The sequence below is a fragment of the Leptidea sinapis genome, chromosome 20, assembly GCF_905404315.1.
Source record: "Leptidea sinapis chromosome 20, ilLepSina1.1, whole genome shotgun sequence".
Lineage (NCBI taxonomy): Eukaryota > Metazoa > Arthropoda > Insecta > Lepidoptera > Pieridae > Leptidea > Leptidea sinapis.
This window is the reverse complement of record NC_066284.1, coordinates 4404206-4423433: the sequence shown is the minus strand read 5'-3', so window position 1 is coordinate 4423433 and position 19228 is coordinate 4404206. Positions and strand designations below refer to the sequence as shown.

Below are 19228 nucleotides of genomic sequence, written 5' to 3'. Positions count from 1 at the left end.
AAAATAAAAATATTATACGTTTTCGTACGAGAAAGTGGAATGGAAACAAAAAACATTTTTGCTAACTGTACATTGCACAAACGTCTTTATGCCAGAATGTCAACTGTCATGTTGATTCACCCGAGTTCTAGACAGTAGGTACTTTATGTTACATGATTTATCTACTTTTACGTACCTACCTACTTGAAGTTTGAACATTGAAAGTTAGTCTAAATTTTTGTTAATTTGGGAAACGTTATTAAAATAATGTTTATTAATAAAAAAAATTGCACGTAAAATGTAATAAAGTATGATGCTTATTAATAATATTTAAAAAATTAATAGTGAACAGTTTACAGTAGCATAAAAGCTTTTTAAAGAATTATTAATGAATTTTTGGATACTGAAAAAAAATGGAGATTAATAATGCTGGCGCGAATAATAATATTAGACGTATTGGTTCCGAAACTGTCCACAAAATATGTTCTGGCCAGGTTTGTATGTATGTTCTGTAGATATACCAGTTGCAGTGACTGGGACTATTGTTGAGTTTCAAAATAGGAAGAAATATTTGGGACTTAAAAATCAGCAAAAATCGACTGAGAACATTAAGTAATTTCTAAACAAAATATACTAGACATGTTCATATTCTGCTTATATAATTAATGATATAAACATAAATATATTAAATAATCTCTGGTCTGGCGCACCCCCAGTATCAGATTGAATTGACCCAGTGCTCTGTAAATGGCTAGATCACTAGGTGTTGCATAGAAATGTTGTTTTATTGTGTGTCTTCTACCACCTTTAACATGGGGAGTGTTCCCCGGTTTGACCTGCTTCCACTTTCACACTAAACACAACTCAAATTAGGATATCATCCCCGCCTTGAAAATATACAACCTATATCCCATACTCAAGTACAAATACATGAAGGATGTTGTTACCCTTAATAAGAAACATTTAAATTTTATATGTATAATGTTAAGAAATATAATATAAATTCAAAGTGTTTATATTTTAAAGGTTGTGCTAAGCTTAGCTGTAGCCGTTAAAGAGCTATTAGAAAACTCATTAGATGCAGGAGCAATTAATGTTGATATAAGGTTAAAAAATTATGGAGTTGATCTTATTGAAGTTTCTGACAATGGATCTGGTGTCACAGAAGATAACTTTGAGGCTTTAAGTAAGAAAACATATTGTATTAACTTTTAATTTGTCAGAAATAATAGTTTGGGGTATGTATAAACTTGTTATAAAATCTCTTTGGCTATACTGTTTGTATCTAGCTGGTTTTTATAATAATAAAAAGGTTACATTTCAAATGTATACTAATAAATGGAGAGCCTTTTTTTTGGTTAAATTGCAAAACTACTGTAGCAAACTACCAATTGGAATAATACTTATAGTGATTAATTATCAGGATCCTATATTTTTCTGACTTATGTTATTGTTTAATTATGATTATTCAATCATAGTTCATTACAAATCATACAAATGAGTCGGAGTACTTAATGTATATGGTAAAACAAAGTTTGCCGGGTCAGCACTTGTAAAGAAGTAAATGAGAAAAATTAAAATGTTGTTTCCAGCTATTTCTCATTTGTCTTTCTTGCTTTCAAAATGAGTGAATCCAATGCAGCTATTATATGATACATTTTAAATTGATTTGCTTGATATTGATTTGAAATTAATTTGCTTGTTAAGCTGGGAAAAACATTTGTGACATTTAAATTGACCTAATGCAGTGTTATCACTGTGACTTAATAATAAGGAGCACAAAGTTGGTTTAAGTATTCAAACATTAATGAAATAACCTAATTATATTCCTCTGTAAAGATGCATCCACCACATTCTTCACTTCACTTTAACCCTTGATGCATATTTTTAATTTATTTAATCACCGACCACTAAAAAACAAGTGGAACTTAAATTTCCTTAGTATTTGCAATATACAGAAAATAATGATATAATTGGGTTTGAATTGACTTGTGAATGTTTTTTTTTTATGATAATAAGGGATGAGACAAACTGGACGTTCAGCTGATGGTAATTGATACGCCATGCCCATTACAATGCAGTGTCGCTCAGGATTCTCAAGAAAGCCAAAAATTCTGAGTGGCACTACAATTGCGCTTGTCACCTTGAGACATAAGATGTTAAGCCTCATTTGCCCAGTAATTTCACTAGCTACGGAGCCCTTCAGACCGAAACACAGTAATGCTTACACATTACTGCTTCATGGCAGAAATAGGCGCCGTTGTGGTACCCATAATCTAGCCAGCTTCCTGTGCAAAGGAGCCTCCCACTGGTGAAGATATGTATTATATTAAACTTCAAAATTGATGAAGATATACTAATGAAAGCAATCAATTTAGCATGCTAATCACCTAGTAATACATGTCACATTTGTATGCAACTGTTATGTCAAACACATGTTACGGAAAATGCCTAATCAAACTATCTAAATGCTGTAAGCCTCACAAAACCTGCTATAGATGTATATATAAAGTACAATGTTCCATTATTTAATTAAATGTGCACCTACCTCCAAAAAATAAATTTTAATTAAATTATTTTAAAACAGATTTTTGTGCCACATATTTGGTTTTATGAGACACAGGCATGCCATTAAGTGAGAGTAACATAAGTCCAATAAGTGCATAAATATAAAAAGAAATATTATCAAAATTGACTTTCTGTTCCTACAATTGTTATGTTGCTTGCTATAATCAAATTAAATATCAAATGCTATATACAGAAAATAAATATTTAATAAATTTGTTTAATTCCAGCACTCAAGCACCATACTTCCAAACTGAGTGAGTATTCAGATTTGCTAGATGTATCCAGCTTTGGATTCAGAGGTGAAGCTTTGAGCTCACTTTGTGCACTTGCTAATCTTACAATAACGACAAGGCATAGAACTGCTGAGTATGGTAAATAAATTTGTTATTATATGCTTCTATTTTGAATATTATAAATGTAGGACTTAAATGAAAGGTTAGTGATATTAAATAGGGTTCGGTAAAGTCCTTTCCCATAAACTATGTATAAACTAGTATTTAAATCTAGCTTAGCTGGCTGTACTATTTATATCTGGCTGGGCTTGAAGTTTTTGAACAGATTGATAATTAGTGGTGATGAAAAGTGGAATATGATGTGGCACAAAATTATATAGAAAAATGAGACATCTCCTCTCCTCATTTCTTGATCCATTACCACCGAAGCTAGATGGAGAGGAGATGTGGACATAACAAAATCTGATTGGTTATCAAAATACATCTCCTCTCCACTTTGGTTGATACTGGTCTAACTCGCAATAAGTTGTTGTTGTGTGTATGGTGGGATTGGAAGGGCATTGTTCATTGTGAGCTTTTTCCGGAAAGCAGAACTATCAATTTGGATCCCTATTGCCAACAACTAATGAGTCTAACAGAGGACTGCTGAAATGCTCATATAAAATTGGATGGATTAAGAAGTTTCTTCTTCCCCAACCTATTATAATTGCTTGTAGCCTTTGCTTTGATCCAAAGTGAATTTAAAAGGCATTCATTCTTATGGATTGTTTTTGATATCAGAGTAAAACATACATCAGACCAAAATGTTTATGTTTACTCTGATAAACAATTATCTAAAAGATAACTTGTAGGTTCCACATTTTAGTTATTTTAGTGCTTCCTTGTTGCATAGTTATAATTATTTGAAAATTTTTCAGCATCTAAAATACAGTATGATCACAAGGGAAATATTATAAATAAAACACCCTGTTCTAGGCAAGTTGGAACAACAGTAACTCTATCAAACCTTTTTTGCACATTGCCAGTAAGGCAAAAAGAATTACATAAAAATGTCAAGAGGGAGTTTAATAAGTTGACAAATTTGTTGTATGCCTATTGCTTAATATCTAAGGGAATAAAGTAAGTCATTTTAAATTAGCTGCTAAAATAAACAAATAGATATTTTTATACTATTCATGCTGATTTATTTTTAAGGATAACTTGTAGCAATCAAACCAATGCTAACTCAAAATCTATAGTTGTAGCTTCATCTGGATCATCTCATAAAGATAATATAGCTTCTGTGTTTGGCTTGAAACAGTTACAAGGATTATTGGAAATAAAAACAGAACATGTAAGTAGTATCAAAGATAACATTTTAAAAGGATTATCGGGCGAAATTAATGAATGTCAAGAAGATGTCACCATAGAGGATATAGAAATTGATTTGTCTGAGGACTCTAATGATGCTGAAGCAAAAGACTCCCAAGAATCTCAAGATATCACACTATCACAAAAGTCAATGGGTTACAAAAATACTCCCAGTCCTGTTAACTTAGAAGGATTTATTTCATCTTGTGAACATGGCTGTGGCAGATCCAGTACAGACAGGCAATACTTTTATGTAAATTCAAGACCATGTGAACCTGTCAAAGTTATGAAACTTGTTAATGAAATTTACAAACAATTCAATGTTAATCAGTATCCATTTATATTTCTCAATATTAATATAGAAAGGGTTACCGTCGACATAAACCTGAGTCCTGATAAAAGAAAAGTATTTTTAACTAAAGAGAAAGCTATTTTAGATGTTATTAAAGCATCTATATCAAAACTATTTGAAAGTATTCCCAGAACAGTAAGAGTTGAGACCAGCTTAAATTTAAAAGATAAAGAAAAAGCAGTTTGTAAAATAGACCAGCCTAGAATTTTTAACTCTTTTATGCAACAGTTTTCAGTAAAGCAAGGAAAGGAGTCAAATTCAGTGTCTTGTACTAAATCTATAAATGAATCTAAAAATGTCGATTTAAAACGAAAATCTACAAGTATTTTAGATGCATTCATTAGTAAGACAAAAAGAGTACATGAAGACACAGATCAACAACAAGATTTAAGTTATAAAAAAAATGTGATAGAAACGACAAAAAACGATGAGGACTTAGAAATACTAGATAATAATGAAGTAAGACCAGATGAAGTCAAGGTAGCACCAACAGATATTGTGTACTTAGACTATAGAGAAAATATACCAGAAACACAAGTAAGAAATGTTTCAGATGTTATTTGTGAAGAGTCCCACACAATATATTGTAAACCAAAAACTGTAAAGAAACAAATATCAGATATTTCAAGTATTGCACCAAAACCAAACACTAAAAAGGTAGTAACAGATAAAGATGAGATTGGGAAATCTAATAGAAGATTAATTAACTTCAAAACATCCTTAAACCATGTTCAAGCCATGGTTGAAATTTATAAAAAAAATATTAATAGTTCATTGCCAGAGAGAATAAAATTCAGAAGTTCAATTGATCCTGTGTTCAATAAAAAATGTGAAGAGGAATTAAGCAGAGAAATATCTAAGGATTCTTTTAAGCAAATGGAAATTTTAGGTCAGTTTAATTTGGGTTTTATAATCACTCGGTTGGAAGATGACTTATTTATTATTGACCAACATGCAACAGATGAGATATATAATTTTGAATCTTTACAAAAATCTACTGAAATTACTAGCCAGAAATTAGTAATGTAGGTAAACACATCAGTTGATAGAAGTATTCAAATTTCTAGTTCATGTGCATTCAATCAATCAATAATATATTGTTTTAGCCCACAACAATTAGAATTATCTGGAATGAATGAACAAATTTTAATAGACAATGTGAGTATATTTAAAAAGAATGGATTCACTTTTGACATAGATGAAAATTCTCCACCAACAAAAAGAGTAAAGTTATTGACAATACCCATGTCAAAAAATTGGATTTTTGGTAAAGATGATATTGAAGAACTGTTATTTATGTTGAAGGTAATTAAATTTTCTTGCTCTTAAACAATAATATAGAAAATCTCTTGTTAAATATAATTAATATATCATCATATACTATCAAGTGCCTTGTGTGCTTGGCTTCACTTAAAAAACCTACCAATGCTGCCACATGCAAATATACAATGTTTAGCTTTATTAAAGTCATGTGTAAACACCAATCATTTCTCGTCAACATTACTTTTTTTTATTATTATTTAGTTTATTATTGTTTGGAATTACGGTGGTAATTAGTTTACTTTCGAAAAGGTAACCTACATGCATAATTTATGATGGTATTCAATAAAAAGAAACTAAGTCTCTTTTGTTGTTTAATGAAAACTATTTGTATCTGGCTAGTTTTGCTGACATTGAAAAGGTTATATTTCAAAAAAGATACAAATTAGTAAAATATTGTTTATAGCTATTATTGGTTTCTTTCCCTGTCAGTGAATCTAATGAAGAAATTCTTTAACTTTTAATGTACAAAAATTTGTGCCTTGAAACTTTTGAAAAACGTTATGAGAAGTATTTCCAATCCGGGAATTTTTATGTCAAAGATGCACCTCACTCTGGTTGTTCATGTCATTTTTGAAAAAGTGGAGCAAAATTGGCCATCAGTTATAATAATGTAGTAGAAGAACTGGGAATTTACCCAAAAACAGTTTTCACCAATTTGAAAATAGCATAAAAAAAGTTGGATATTTGCGTGCCAAACGAGCTCACTGAAAGTAACCTAATAAGGATTAGGTTACTTTATTACATTATTAAGGGCACTCATTTGAGACTCTTTATTGATACTCAACTGGATTATTATTGAAGACAAGAATGCTTGATCTAGTGATGAAAAGTAGATAGCGAACGAGAAGAACGTCAAAAAGGGTCATAGTCAATGGTCATTCAGTCTTCACATACTGTGGCTTTAACTGGGTTATCTAAAAAAATTTGAAGACATTCTTCATAATGAGCTTTTACGGTGGGGCAGAATCATCGATTCGAATTCTTGAAACTGATGAGATTATAGTAAGAAGTTGAGAGAAAGCAGCCAGAGGTGATTATTAGCAAGGGTTTGTCTGTCATCACGATAACAAAGCATCTGCCATATAGCTCTGACATTGCACCTTCAGAGATTCATCTGTTTCGGTCTCTTCAGAATCCTTCAGGAGCTGACAGGTTAACATCAATAGAGGACTGCCAAAACTAGCGTTTTTAGATCAGAACTCCCAAAATTTCTACATCAACGGGATCATTGGAAATATGGAACGCGTCGGGTCTACGGTTGTCAAGGTTACCGATCTCATGAGATCATTTAGCAAATCGGAGGTTAATATACCGGATGTCCCAAAGTTATGGGACAGGAAGGGAAAGTACGTTAAATATTGAAGATAGGCTATTTTACTGAAAGAAGACTTTATGTTATTTTTAAAAGTTAGTACTTCTGCATTCAAAGATTTTCTAAAAAATACTTGCCTCGTCTGGGAATCGAACCGACCGAAATGTAAAAAAAAAACACCCCTACTTTTATGATGCCAATCGAAAGAATAGCCAAAAACTAATAGGTCTCTTCTTAAGTAACATAGTATTTTAAAAGATAGGAACTACATAAAATGAATGTTTTTCTACTTGGATTGGTACGAATGGACCGATTAGATGGCCGGCCAGATCCCCGGACCTTACACCATTAGATTTCTGCTTTTGGGGATACGTGAAATGCTATACAAAAAGCGATACGAGAACGTGGGCGAGTTACAAACAGAATTGTGCCATATCATATCGAGTATTCACCATTAAATGATAAGAAAATCAACAGGCAGCGCACTCATTAAAAGATTGGCGATTTGCGTAAGACAAGAGGGATCACATTTTGAGCATTTAATTAATTAATTTACAAAAAAAAACCCACTTAATTGACTACTTTCTTTTAAAATACTATGTTACTTAAGAAGAGTTATTAGTTCTTGGCCATTCTTTCGATTGGCATCATAAGAGTAGGGGTGATTTTTTTTACATTTAAGTCGGTTCGATTCCCAGACGAGGCAAGTAATTTTTTGAAAATCTTTGAATGCAGAATTACAAACTTTTAAAAATAACATTAAGTCTTATTTCAGTAAAATAGCCTATCTTCAATATTTAAGGTACTTTCCCTTCATGTTCCATAACTTTGGGACAGCCTGTATATTGTAACTTTGAACAAAAAAAAATTAAGGTTTCATATAAATATGCTATGGAACTTTTCCCCCAAGAAATTATTTAACATATTTTTTTTCCTGCCATAAAATACTTTAATAATGCGGTAATACTTCTGTTTTTAGGAATCTCAATCGGAATACTGTAGGCCAAGTCGAGTGAGAGCAATGTTTGCTTCAAGAGCCTGTAGAAAATCAGTCATGATTGGAACTGCTCTTAGCAAATCTGACATGCGCAAACTTGTAGATCACATGGCAGAAATTGATAAACCATGGGTATGACAAATTGTGATATCATTATAATTTCTAAACAAAAACCGTTTGCATGTTTGTTTATATTATAGCTAAATTAAATATCTTTGGGACCAAAAATTCATATAAATTTCAAAGTTCAATGAGCCTTATACTTTAACGTACATCTAGAATATCATACAAAGTGTATAGAATTCTTGATTGCGTGTTTTTGCACAGATACGTCACATATTTGCGCATCTTCTGTGCGAACATATGCTATGTCCCTGGAATAGTTCAGAAAGGCTTTATAACCATATTATACCGACGACATTTTGAATCATACAAAACCATTTAACCAGTGAGAGGCTCCTTGCACAGAATGAAGATGCCTGCTCAGAATTTGTGGGGTTTTCAAAAATCCTGCATTGTAATGGGCAAGGCGTATCAATTACCATCAACTGAACATCCCGCTCGTCTCATCCCTTATTTTCATAAAAAAACACACAGACTTGAGTAACATCATCTGAGCGATTGACCATGATCCATTCGTACCCAAATATTCTCAAAGAACTTAGTCTTACATATCGCGATAATTCTTTAGGAATTTGCAGATCAAAATGATATTGGTACTGATTATTTCAAACACCAACAAAAGTGTAAGGAGCTTTCTAGTTGAAAAGTGATTGAGCACTGCAGAGATGAAGAAACAAAAGCTGAACAATACAATATTCACCGCTCATAGAAATTTATACACATATTTACTAACATGCATGTTAACCATAAATAACAAGAATCCCATCATTGTCAACTCAAATAAAAAGCATACCAAATAGGAGGCAAACCAACTATAAATTATCTAGTGACAACATTATTATTAATTTTAACCTTTTAATTTATGTTCCAGAACTGTCCCCATGGAAGACCAACCATACGTCATTTGGTGAACATAGCAATGGTTCACACAAGTAAAAATCAATGATTTTTATTATTTTTATCACACTTTCAAAAATCATGTATTTTAATATTGTTTTTACTTAAATAAAAAAAAATTGCTTTATAATCTTTTCATTTTACGGTTAAATTTGTTTTTCCCCGCTATGATCATAAACTTAGATGCCGCGTTTGCTTTCGTGTTTAAAAAAAGTTTCAGCTAGGTGTATACTATTCTGATCCAAATAATCCTGCTTTTCATGCACAGCATGTAACGATAGAGCAGAGAATATCGCTAAGCTATATTCCTCGACATAGGTACAACAGGCATTTGATCGCGTATAGCACAAGGGCCTCCTATTTAACCTAAAGCTACAACTGCCGATACTGCCAATACAGAATACATGTTTCTGAAGTCGGACCAGCAAGACATTATTTGCTAGGTTAAATGCGAGGATTAATCAATATGCCAAATATAAGCAGGAGTGACCCAGGGCTCGGTGATAGGTCGCGTCCTGTATAAAAACTATACAGCTGACCTACCCACATCAGATGAAGTAGTACTGCAATCTATGCTGATGACACTGCAATTCTTGTAATGAAGGTTGAAACATAGCATCCACAAAATTACGAGAATGCCTGGATAAAATGAGAAGTCTACTTCTGGGTTCAGTCTAGAGTCAGTCAACATTATACAACATACTCACGTAGAGGCAACTGCTAACATACACGACAATCAAATACCTAATTATGCATTTGTCAAGAAACAAGCAAATAGTTAAGAGACGTCTACTAGCACCTAGTTAGACAACGCTACGTTTATTAAATAAACTGCTTCTGTGTTATAAATAAACGCGAAGTAAAGTTATTCCAAATTTAAAACTTTGTGTGTTTGACAGGGAGAAGTAACTTTAAACATGGAGTAACTGTACACTGCGTTTATTTATAAGACAACATAATATAACAACGACAACGCAATATCACTAGTAATATTATTATAATTAAACGGTAGATTTTCAATCGATATATTTCTTACAATTTAACGTTGTGGTAATAGTGTAAATTTGTTTTTGGGACCTAGGTACTAAGGTAAGGTGACCAAAGGTGGATTCGCTTAGGTAGGTAACAATTAGTTGATTACACTAATGCATAACTTAAAAAATAGTAAAATTGTCAAAATATCATTGCCTTAAAATATCATCATGGTGTACCCGTTACATTACAATGTCACTAAAACCAGGCCGTTAAATTGTAAGAAATGAAATCGATTGACAATCTACCGTTAATAATACTATGTAATAATATCACGGCTTTGCACACAATATGTTCCTGCGACATATACAATTTACTATCGACAAAATTGAATCGTGCCCCACCTTATTGTCACTTTCCTACAGCCATAATTAACAAGTAGGTCAAATTAGCTCGAACATTTCCTAAATAACTCTAACCGCCAGTTGCAGAAATCATATTTAATGTCTCGATTCTCGTTATATTACATGCAAACTTTGACTGTCAAAATGAAAAAGAAAGTTACGGTCTTAGATTATGGATTGGTCTCCGATGCGCTCCAACTAGATATTGCACAACCAAAGCTTTTTGATTACGGCAACTATTAGATGCTTGTGTGCGTGGCATCTTGACACTCAATGGCTACAATCTTTCATTTTTTGTTTTTTTTTTATGGAATTGGAGGACAAACGAGCGTACGTGTCACCTGTTGTTAAGTGATCACCACCGCCCACAATCTCTTGCAACACCAGAGGAATCACAGGAGCGTTGCCGGCCGGTTATTTTGGCTTTGTGTTATTTTACATTAAAATAATAAAAAAAAAATAACAAAAAAACAACCGACTTCAAAAACACTATTCCAAAACAATAGATATAATGTACACCAAAAAGTATAAAAATAATTGCGTATTTTTATACAATCTAATTATTTAATCTGATTCTAGTTAAGATTATTGTTATTTTTGCAATCGGTGTCCTTCCGCGACTCGCTCTCGTCGCCTCACGACTCAAGCACATCTCACCTTTAACTATGTATGTAATAACAAACCTATCTTGGTTGACACCGACTCCAAAAATTACAATAATCGTAACTAGAATTAGATTCGATTACGATAATTACTTGACCATAACTATGTTATGGAAGATGACTTAAATATCCGGATAGCATAAAAAAGATTCGGCCGAGTGTAGTTAATTTGCTCCTAAGAATTTAAGAGTTCCGTTATTTTGTCATGGAATCCGTAATCAGAACCTAACCAAACTCTCAACAATCTTTGCAGTATATCCTTTCCAATAAAAAAAGAATCAACGGAATCGGTTGGCGCGATTTTGAGTTATTTGTAAATTTATCATCCACTTTGCTATACGTATGTAAGGAAAATTTAAGACTTATGATTTTCTCATGGATGCCATTGTCAGATCTGGACCAAATTACAATGGGACCACACGGGAAGCTTTCAAATAAAAAAAGAATTATCAAAATCGGTTCACCCAGTCGAGTTTTGAGGTAACAAACATAAAAAAAACATACCGACGAATTGAGAACCTCCTCCTTTTTTGAAGTCGGTTAAAAATACAATATACTTACTGATGATATGTGATCCCAGTGTCATTCTTACTCCTTGTAGTATTGTTTTTACAGTTTTAATGCACAAGCATCTACTAAATATATATAATACCCTAGTAGGTATTACTAACCAATCGACCGCATGCAACGAATTATAGGGAATCTAGTGTTCTGCGATCTGATAGATCACTTGGCGTTGCGTAGAAACGTCGCTTCAATTTTTTACCGCATTTAACACGTGGAGTGTTCCGAAGAGCTGTTTTACCTGTTTCGTGCCGTCGAATTCGCACGACACGCCACAAATTAGGATATCATCTCCACCAACTGAATGTGTGGCAACTTTCTTCCACGTGCAACCAAGCTGTGGGATGAGCTTCCTTGTGCAGCGTTTCCAGGATAAAACGACATGGGTACCTTAATATGTTTACGGACGATAATTTTACATAACGACATAAAAAACATAATGAAAAATGGCATACTTGTTTGAATTGGATTATTATCACTTAATTATCATGATTTTGTATAATACAAAGGAGTTTATTGAAAATAACATTACAATTTATTTCGATACATTAAACCACTCCTTGGGCTAGGCCGATCTTGCCTCGCTATCACTTGTCGCGCTCTCGCTTGAACACGGCTCAGGCGGAACGTGACATTTTTACGTGCGTACAGCCGGCTTTCATCGATTTAACATATATATTATGTCGTAGGTAGAACTTAATAACACTACAAAACAAAACAGAAAATATACTTTGTCAGAAAACTTTTAATTGATAAACAGATTGTATAATAACTGTGTGTCTGTCAATATCAAATAGAAACCTTATAAATAGCCAGTACTTCAGGAAAATTCTGTTTTGTAAGTAATCAACATCATGTGTCAATCGAAAATAATAATAAAATTTAATTCACACCGAACACTTTTTTATTTGTTTTAAAAATAAATAAAAAAGGATTCCTTTTGTTTAAGTTTATTTTATACAAAAGTTTAGGTCTTTAATTTATCGATTGAGGCAGTACGAAGTCTGCCGGGCCAACTAGTATTTGAATAGGTATACATCAAGTGGCATAAAACTTTTGAGGTTGAATGCAGATATTATAAAATGTAGAAAAATTCCTATATAATAGTATTATAGGGACGAATCTTGAGCAGTTAGAGAGACGAATGCTTGAGGTTGATATTGGACAACAATCAAGACGTGACAATTCTTCTCTGCACATTCTTTCCCCCTTTCGCCCTATATTCTACTACAGTATCATCAATATTTCAGTTATGTTTGAGATTAAAACTATATAGGTAACAGTTATTAATAATATTTTTATTCAGTTTCTATACACTAATAGTTTTAAATATATTAAATCCAGTATGTGCTGTTGTAATAATTACGCCCGGAATTTGCTTGTGCCAGTGTAATTCTTTTATGTCAGTTTGTCCTTGATGAATGAAGAGCAACTGAGGCGGTAGGTTCTGTAACAAAATAATAAATATATAAATAACAACATAGGCATAATGAACTTAAATAAAGTTGTTGATTAAATTTTACAATAAAGTTCATTCCTGTGTCTTAATTGCAATGGTTTTTAAACACTGACTATAATGGATTACAGCACTTAAAATGTTTTAATAACATTACTAACATATCTGGAGCCTTTGCATTTTTTAAATGAAAATAAGGGACGAACCTAGCAGGACTATCAGCTGATGGTAATTGATACGCCCTGCATATTACAGTGCAGTGCCGCCCAGCATTCTTGAAAAACACAAAAATTCTAAGCGGCACTACAATTATTACGCTCATCACCTTGATAAATAATATGTTAAGTCTTATTTGCCCAGTAATATCACTAGCTACGGTAGCCCTTTAGACCGAAACACAATAATGTTTACACATAACTGCTTCACGACAAGAAATAGGCGCCGTTGTGGTACCCATAAACTATGTGGCATCCTGTGCAAAGGAGCCTCCCACTGGTAGTATATGGATTTTGCGTTACTCATCACCAAATACTTGCAAGACCACAGTGAGCACAACACCAATAACTTAGAAAGTAAAACGGCATTTGAATTATAGCCACAAAAAAACGCTCTAGCACTCCTTTAAATATTATGGTAATCTGTTAGGCCCCAAATAAAATATTTTTAGTGAATAATAATAATTTTATGACCATCATATTGTAATGGTGATTATTTAGTCAGAAAGTCAAAGAATTATCGTATAATATTTTTTTATGTATTAATTCGTAATGAAATAGCGCGATTTTGCCGCGTGTTCTCGTATCTCATTATATCGCACTGCTTTTTTTTTCTCGACAGCTTTACCAATAATTTGAATAGAAATGTAGCCAATGCCATCTATTAAGATATTTACGTGTAAATTTAGTATGTGACTGTGTATGGTTTTTATTTATTAATCTCAAAAATGTCAGTGTGGCGGCTTCATGGGTGTGACCGATCGATGTTGGTACAAAGAACTCTTATTTTTTATTAATTATAAAAATTTGTCTTTTTGTATGATTTGAGTTGCAACATATGATAACCATGATACATATATTAAAAATACAAACATTAACATGTTATATTTTTAAAGTTTGTAGCGTGATGCTTCAAATATTAATAAATCAAAAGAATCAACATCAATCTAGGTACCTCATGGATATAATACATACTTACAACAAGGAATAATATAGGTATTGTTAATTACTAGATTTGCAATTTTTTAAGATGTATAATTAAAAATCTAAACAATTTGTTAAAATATATACACCAGAGGCTGCGGGTTCGAGTCCCACATCATTCATTAATTTTAGTTGCAAATTTATCTATTGCAAGCTGTTGAATACCTTCAAGTCTTCCTCCACTTCTTCATCATCATCTCTTTCAACAGCTAAGTCCCACAAGGCTACTTGGTTATCTTCACCAGCAGATGCAAGTACACTTGGCTCGGTCCAATTCCATTCAATGGATGTGATTGGAGCTGTATGATGTTTGAATGTACCAACTGGTGCTGTAGGAAACTGTCTTAAATCCCATATATGAAGATATCCATCATCACCACCTTAAAAAAAAATAATTAAATTGTTAGAAGGGTGTGAAGAATTTATATTATGTATTGTTATTCTATGACTCTATTGAAAAGCTTTAATAAGAAGACATATACTATTACTACTTTATTTTATGATGTTGCAGTGTGAAGGTAGTTGAAGAAATTGATCATAATATTTCCAATTTGTAACAACCATACTGTCTTTACTTTCTTATACAAAGTTTTATCTTGCCTGTGATATCAATATCTCTATATATTACTATATAACCCTGTAGCCTCGTAGTGTAATCACACTTTTTCTTTGTAATTTTTCGATTTTTGTAAATTTTGTCTGTGTGAATATTCTATAATAACTTGAGAAGGGCATGCACAACCATATTTCATGGATAGACAGTAGTGTTAGTTTGTGTGTATTGTAGTCACTTTCCTTATTGATGTTATTTGTATATGATTTAATTATTCATTTTAGCAAAGAACACGTTTTGCTACCTCTAACTAACTAAACTCGAAAAACTGGAGTATAGCTCATCAAGTTCAAAATTTAATGATTAACATTATATAGCTAGTCTAAATACATTCATCACAGTAGACGCAATATTATATAACGGCATAACATGGAAAGTTAAATGTTGCAGCACAGTTGACAGTGTTTTGATGCCTCTAAAACAATCTGGGTAGCACTTTTTCTTCCAGTTTGTTTTCTTAATATAGCTTTGAAGGCTACAACGGTCTTCTAGCCTAGCATATTGCCATTCATAAAAAATGGAAACCAATACACAAAAAACTCTTTAAATTTAGAAATACATTTTAAAGATGTATTACTTACCGCTAGCTATGAAAGGTTCTTTACTATTCCACGAAATAACATTAATATCATTTTGATGTGCATTCTCAGCCGTCAGCATGCATGCTTTATGTGGCGCAGCTCTGGTATCCCATATTCTTATTGTCTTATCTACAGAGCATGTAGCTAAAACATTCCTGAAAATATTGTAACCTAATAAATAAATATAGTGTTCAGATTACTGCTGCTGTATGTAATTGTGATAACTAAGAACCCAGTGTGATATTATGATGGTTAAAGCTGAAGACCACAAAACTTCTCTTTTTGTACACATATTTTGCTGCTCTGCAAATTCCTTTTTTTTAAGTGTTAATGTGTGTAATGGATCAGAAGAGGATAATCTGCATCATTTAGTCATACCTAATGTTAATGTTAATATTTTTGTATTCTGCTTGGTAGGAATGTTTTAATGTTAAATTACAATGGGACATATTAAACCACCATTCTCATAACTTAGAGTTGTGAACACATCAACCTCAATTTCTCAAACTTTGTGTGCTTGTCCACTAATTTTTGACTAACACAAAGAAAAACTATAGCAACAGTTGGATATAGTATACAGTCCATAATTTTTGTTCTATTACAGCATATCCCCATATTTCACTATTAATTTTTGAATATTTTTCTAATAAATTGTTAATCTACCACTCTCATAAAATCAATAAACTGTATCAAATCATTAACAATATATTACTGTTGTACTTATCAAAAAATTTATGTTAAAACATTCTTTGATTACCTTACAAATTATGTCTCAAAACTGAGATATTAATTATTAATTAAGGTTAAATAATATAATATAAAAGATATTTACTTTTCATTGGGAGACCATTGAATATCTTCAACTGAGCCGGTATGTCCAATCAGGGGTCTCTGATCAACTGTCCATGTGCCAGCCTCATTTGGCTTCCATATATGAATATCTCGTCTACAATCACCAGTTGCTAATACCTGAAATGATTAAGTAGTCATAAATAATTTTGTAGTCAAAACTTCAGTAGTCATGTTGGGCACTAAACTAAATTAAGTGTTCAATTGTATATGTGTCACTTGTCAGGTAAATTTGGCTAGAGTTTACTAATGGAGCACAATCAGCTAGAGCATAATGTACCAGAGTAATATATACACAGTTTTAATAATACAAATTGCAAATGTTGTTATTAATATAGAACAAAAAATTGTAGTATTTCATATTTTTAAACATGCTGTGATAAAGTTCTGCTGTGTGATCTTAAGCACACACCATTTTTTTTATATGGGAATGAGCTACAGAGTGAATAATTGGTCCACCCGAAGAAGTGAAACTTCAAATATTTCTTACCCCTAATTCTGTTGGACACCAGTCAATTCCAAAGCCTTCCTGCTGATGTCCACTGAATGAATACATTGGCTTGACAGGATTGTTTATAGAGTCTAGGTTATACCTCTCCAAGAGGGCTGGCTCATCCACTGCTTGTAGTTGTTGAGTGATGTTCCAAATGTCAACTCTTCCTAGTTCCGACCAAGTGGCAGCCAAAACAGAATTCTTGTAGTTAGTTGTCTAAAGATATAAAAAAAAAACTACATAAAGCATAAAGGGCTGAGTATATAGGAAATAGAATACCTGAAGGCAACAAGTTCCACTAAATTATTCTATTTGAAAAGCACTTAAACCAACAGACAGCAGTATAAACCCCCAATCTTCAGGGGGATAATTTCCTATAATGGGGAAGTTATTGAAATTGTTGACACATGGATAGACCAGAGTCTATGGCTACAATTGTGTACATCCTGAGAGACACATCAAAATAAGATATCTTAACATAGAGTTAGTTCAAGAGTAAAATGAAAATTGAACACTATCCATTAACACGGAAGATTCCATTCATTCAGAAGAAAAAGTCACTTATCAGTGTAAGCCCACAAGATCTGAAGAACTATTTATGGAAGGAATACTGGAGACTCACCTCACAGAGTTTCCAGGTAAAATAAAATGAGAACATATTAAATTTGAACAAAAATTCTATATGGAATGCCTCAGGGCATATTTGGGTCAGTACTGCACACCCTCTTTACATAGCACTTGCCAGAAAGGTAATAGCCATATTTCTGAATGGTACTGCTATCTTGTCTTATTGAGTCTAAACTCAATCTAATTTATCAAAATTATTTTATTAATCTACTCTATGAAAAGATTTTATCTGTTTATAATCAAGTTAACTGATTGCATGATAGATATATATATATTATAATAATAATAAAATATAACAGAAAGCAGGTACACAATTATTTATTATTAGATATTAAAATAAAAATTTGCAATCATTAAGTTAAAAGTAGTACATACTCTTATTCTATTCACACATCCTTGGTGTTTAATCATAGCAAATGTCATTTCTGGTTTTTTCTCCTCATCTTCATCATCATCGTCATCTCCATCATCACTCTCAGAGTCATCATTTTCTTCCTTTAATGTTTGATGTAAATTTGACATTTTAAATACTAATATACTGCAAAAAACCAAGATATTAAAAAGGAAAAAAATGTAATGTAATAAATTACCATTTATTTATTTTTTTTTCAGGAAAGTGGGTAATAATTGGGCATTCATTGGTATATTTATGTATGATTATTTGTAGGAACAAAGAGAAAACATTATGGCTCATAGTAAAACAATAATTGGAAAATTGTTTAAGAATTAAACAAGCCTAGAATGTTATTATTCTTAATATCACCACCACACATCCTCTTTAACAACATCACAAAGTGATTGTGTCACATGAATCATGAATATTACCTCTTATTTAGGTCTATAACCTACCTATAAGTTAATTTCATTGAAGGCATGTTACTGTGGTTCAAGATGTTCGATAAAGGAAGATAATGGGGAATCCAAGCCAGACTGGAGCATTTACAAGTAATTAATATTCCTACTTCAAATTATCTAAGAACAGAAATGCATTTCAAATTTTATTTCCATTTTCAATTAATGTGTATTGATATTTAAATCAAAACTTCACCAGAGGTAAGCTTAAAAATATTAGCTACTAATATTTTTAAACTACCCATGTCCCACCCCTAAAAAGTACTTTAGAATTCATTTCTAACAATCTAAAAGTAAGGGAAACTTAACTGTTTTAGCTTTACAATAATTTGCAGTATACTTACTTATTTAAGTGTGCACTCGATGCCTGAGTACCAGCAACTAGATAAGCAGTCATTGGATATTGTTGCCGATCATTACCGAGGTTATCTTGAATAATATCAAAACTAAGGCAAGGCGCTCCCGTCTGCGCCTGGTGCAGCATTAAATATGCAGACTGGTCACATACCAAGTGCTCATCGTCTTTTAGAGGTTGCCCCGGAAGATATGTTTTTGGCCGGTCGTCGTCTTCTTCTTCTTCTCGTTCTTCCATTTCATTTTCACTCTCAGAAGTACTATCTTCCATTGGCTCTTCCTCCAACATCGACATTTTTCTCCTTAAGAATTAAATTTGGTATAAAGCACTATATGAATATATTTGCTTATTACTGCTTTGATTAATGAAACGTTTCAGTTCTCAAAATTAAATTATTTTATTTGTAACATTTGTAACCAAAAAGCTCAAAAGTCAAAACACATGGCCATTTGCCGGTGGCCTATGGA

The 19228-nt window shown here is 32.3% G+C and overlaps 2 protein-coding genes across 6 annotated transcripts; one reads left to right on the top strand and one right to left on the bottom strand.

The window, feature by feature from the left end:
• Nucleotides 1-229: 229 nt before the first annotated feature.
• LOC126970289 (mismatch repair endonuclease PMS2) lies at nt 230-9264 on the top strand. 5 transcript variants are annotated; one of them, XM_050816117.1, is made up of 8 exons: nt 231-473; nt 1006-1165; nt 2775-2918; nt 3698-3899; nt 3975-5507; nt 5589-5787; nt 8097-8246; nt 9109-9264. In XM_050816117.1, the coding sequence occupies exons 1-8, from the start codon at nt 393-395 to the stop codon at nt 9181-9183; spliced, it is 2544 nt and encodes an 847-aa protein (XP_050672074.1). In that variant the 5' UTR covers nt 231-392; the 3' UTR covers nt 9184-9264. The 5 variants fall into 5 exon arrangements, with proteins under 5 accessions (XP_050672075.1, XP_050672077.1, XP_050672076.1 ...); XM_050816118.1 differs by lacking the exon at nt 1006-1165 and having other exon boundaries at nt 230-473; XM_050816120.1 differs by lacking the exons at nt 8097-8246; nt 9109-9264 and having other exon boundaries at nt 230-473; nt 3975-5371; nt 5589-5749.
• Nucleotides 9265-13013: 3749 nt separating this feature from the next.
• LOC126970311 (glutamate-rich WD repeat-containing protein 1) lies at nt 13014-19228 on the bottom strand. The gene is made up of 7 exons (XM_050816152.1): nt 18751-19228; nt 17930-18092; nt 16925-17143; nt 16418-16554; nt 15586-15740; nt 14557-14771; nt 13014-13183 (listed from the first exon to the last, which is right to left on the bottom strand). Exons 1-7 carry the CDS (start codon nt 19053-19055, stop codon nt 13046-13048), a joined length of 1332 nt encoding a protein of 443 aa, XP_050672109.1. The 5' UTR covers nt 19056-19228; the 3' UTR covers nt 13014-13045.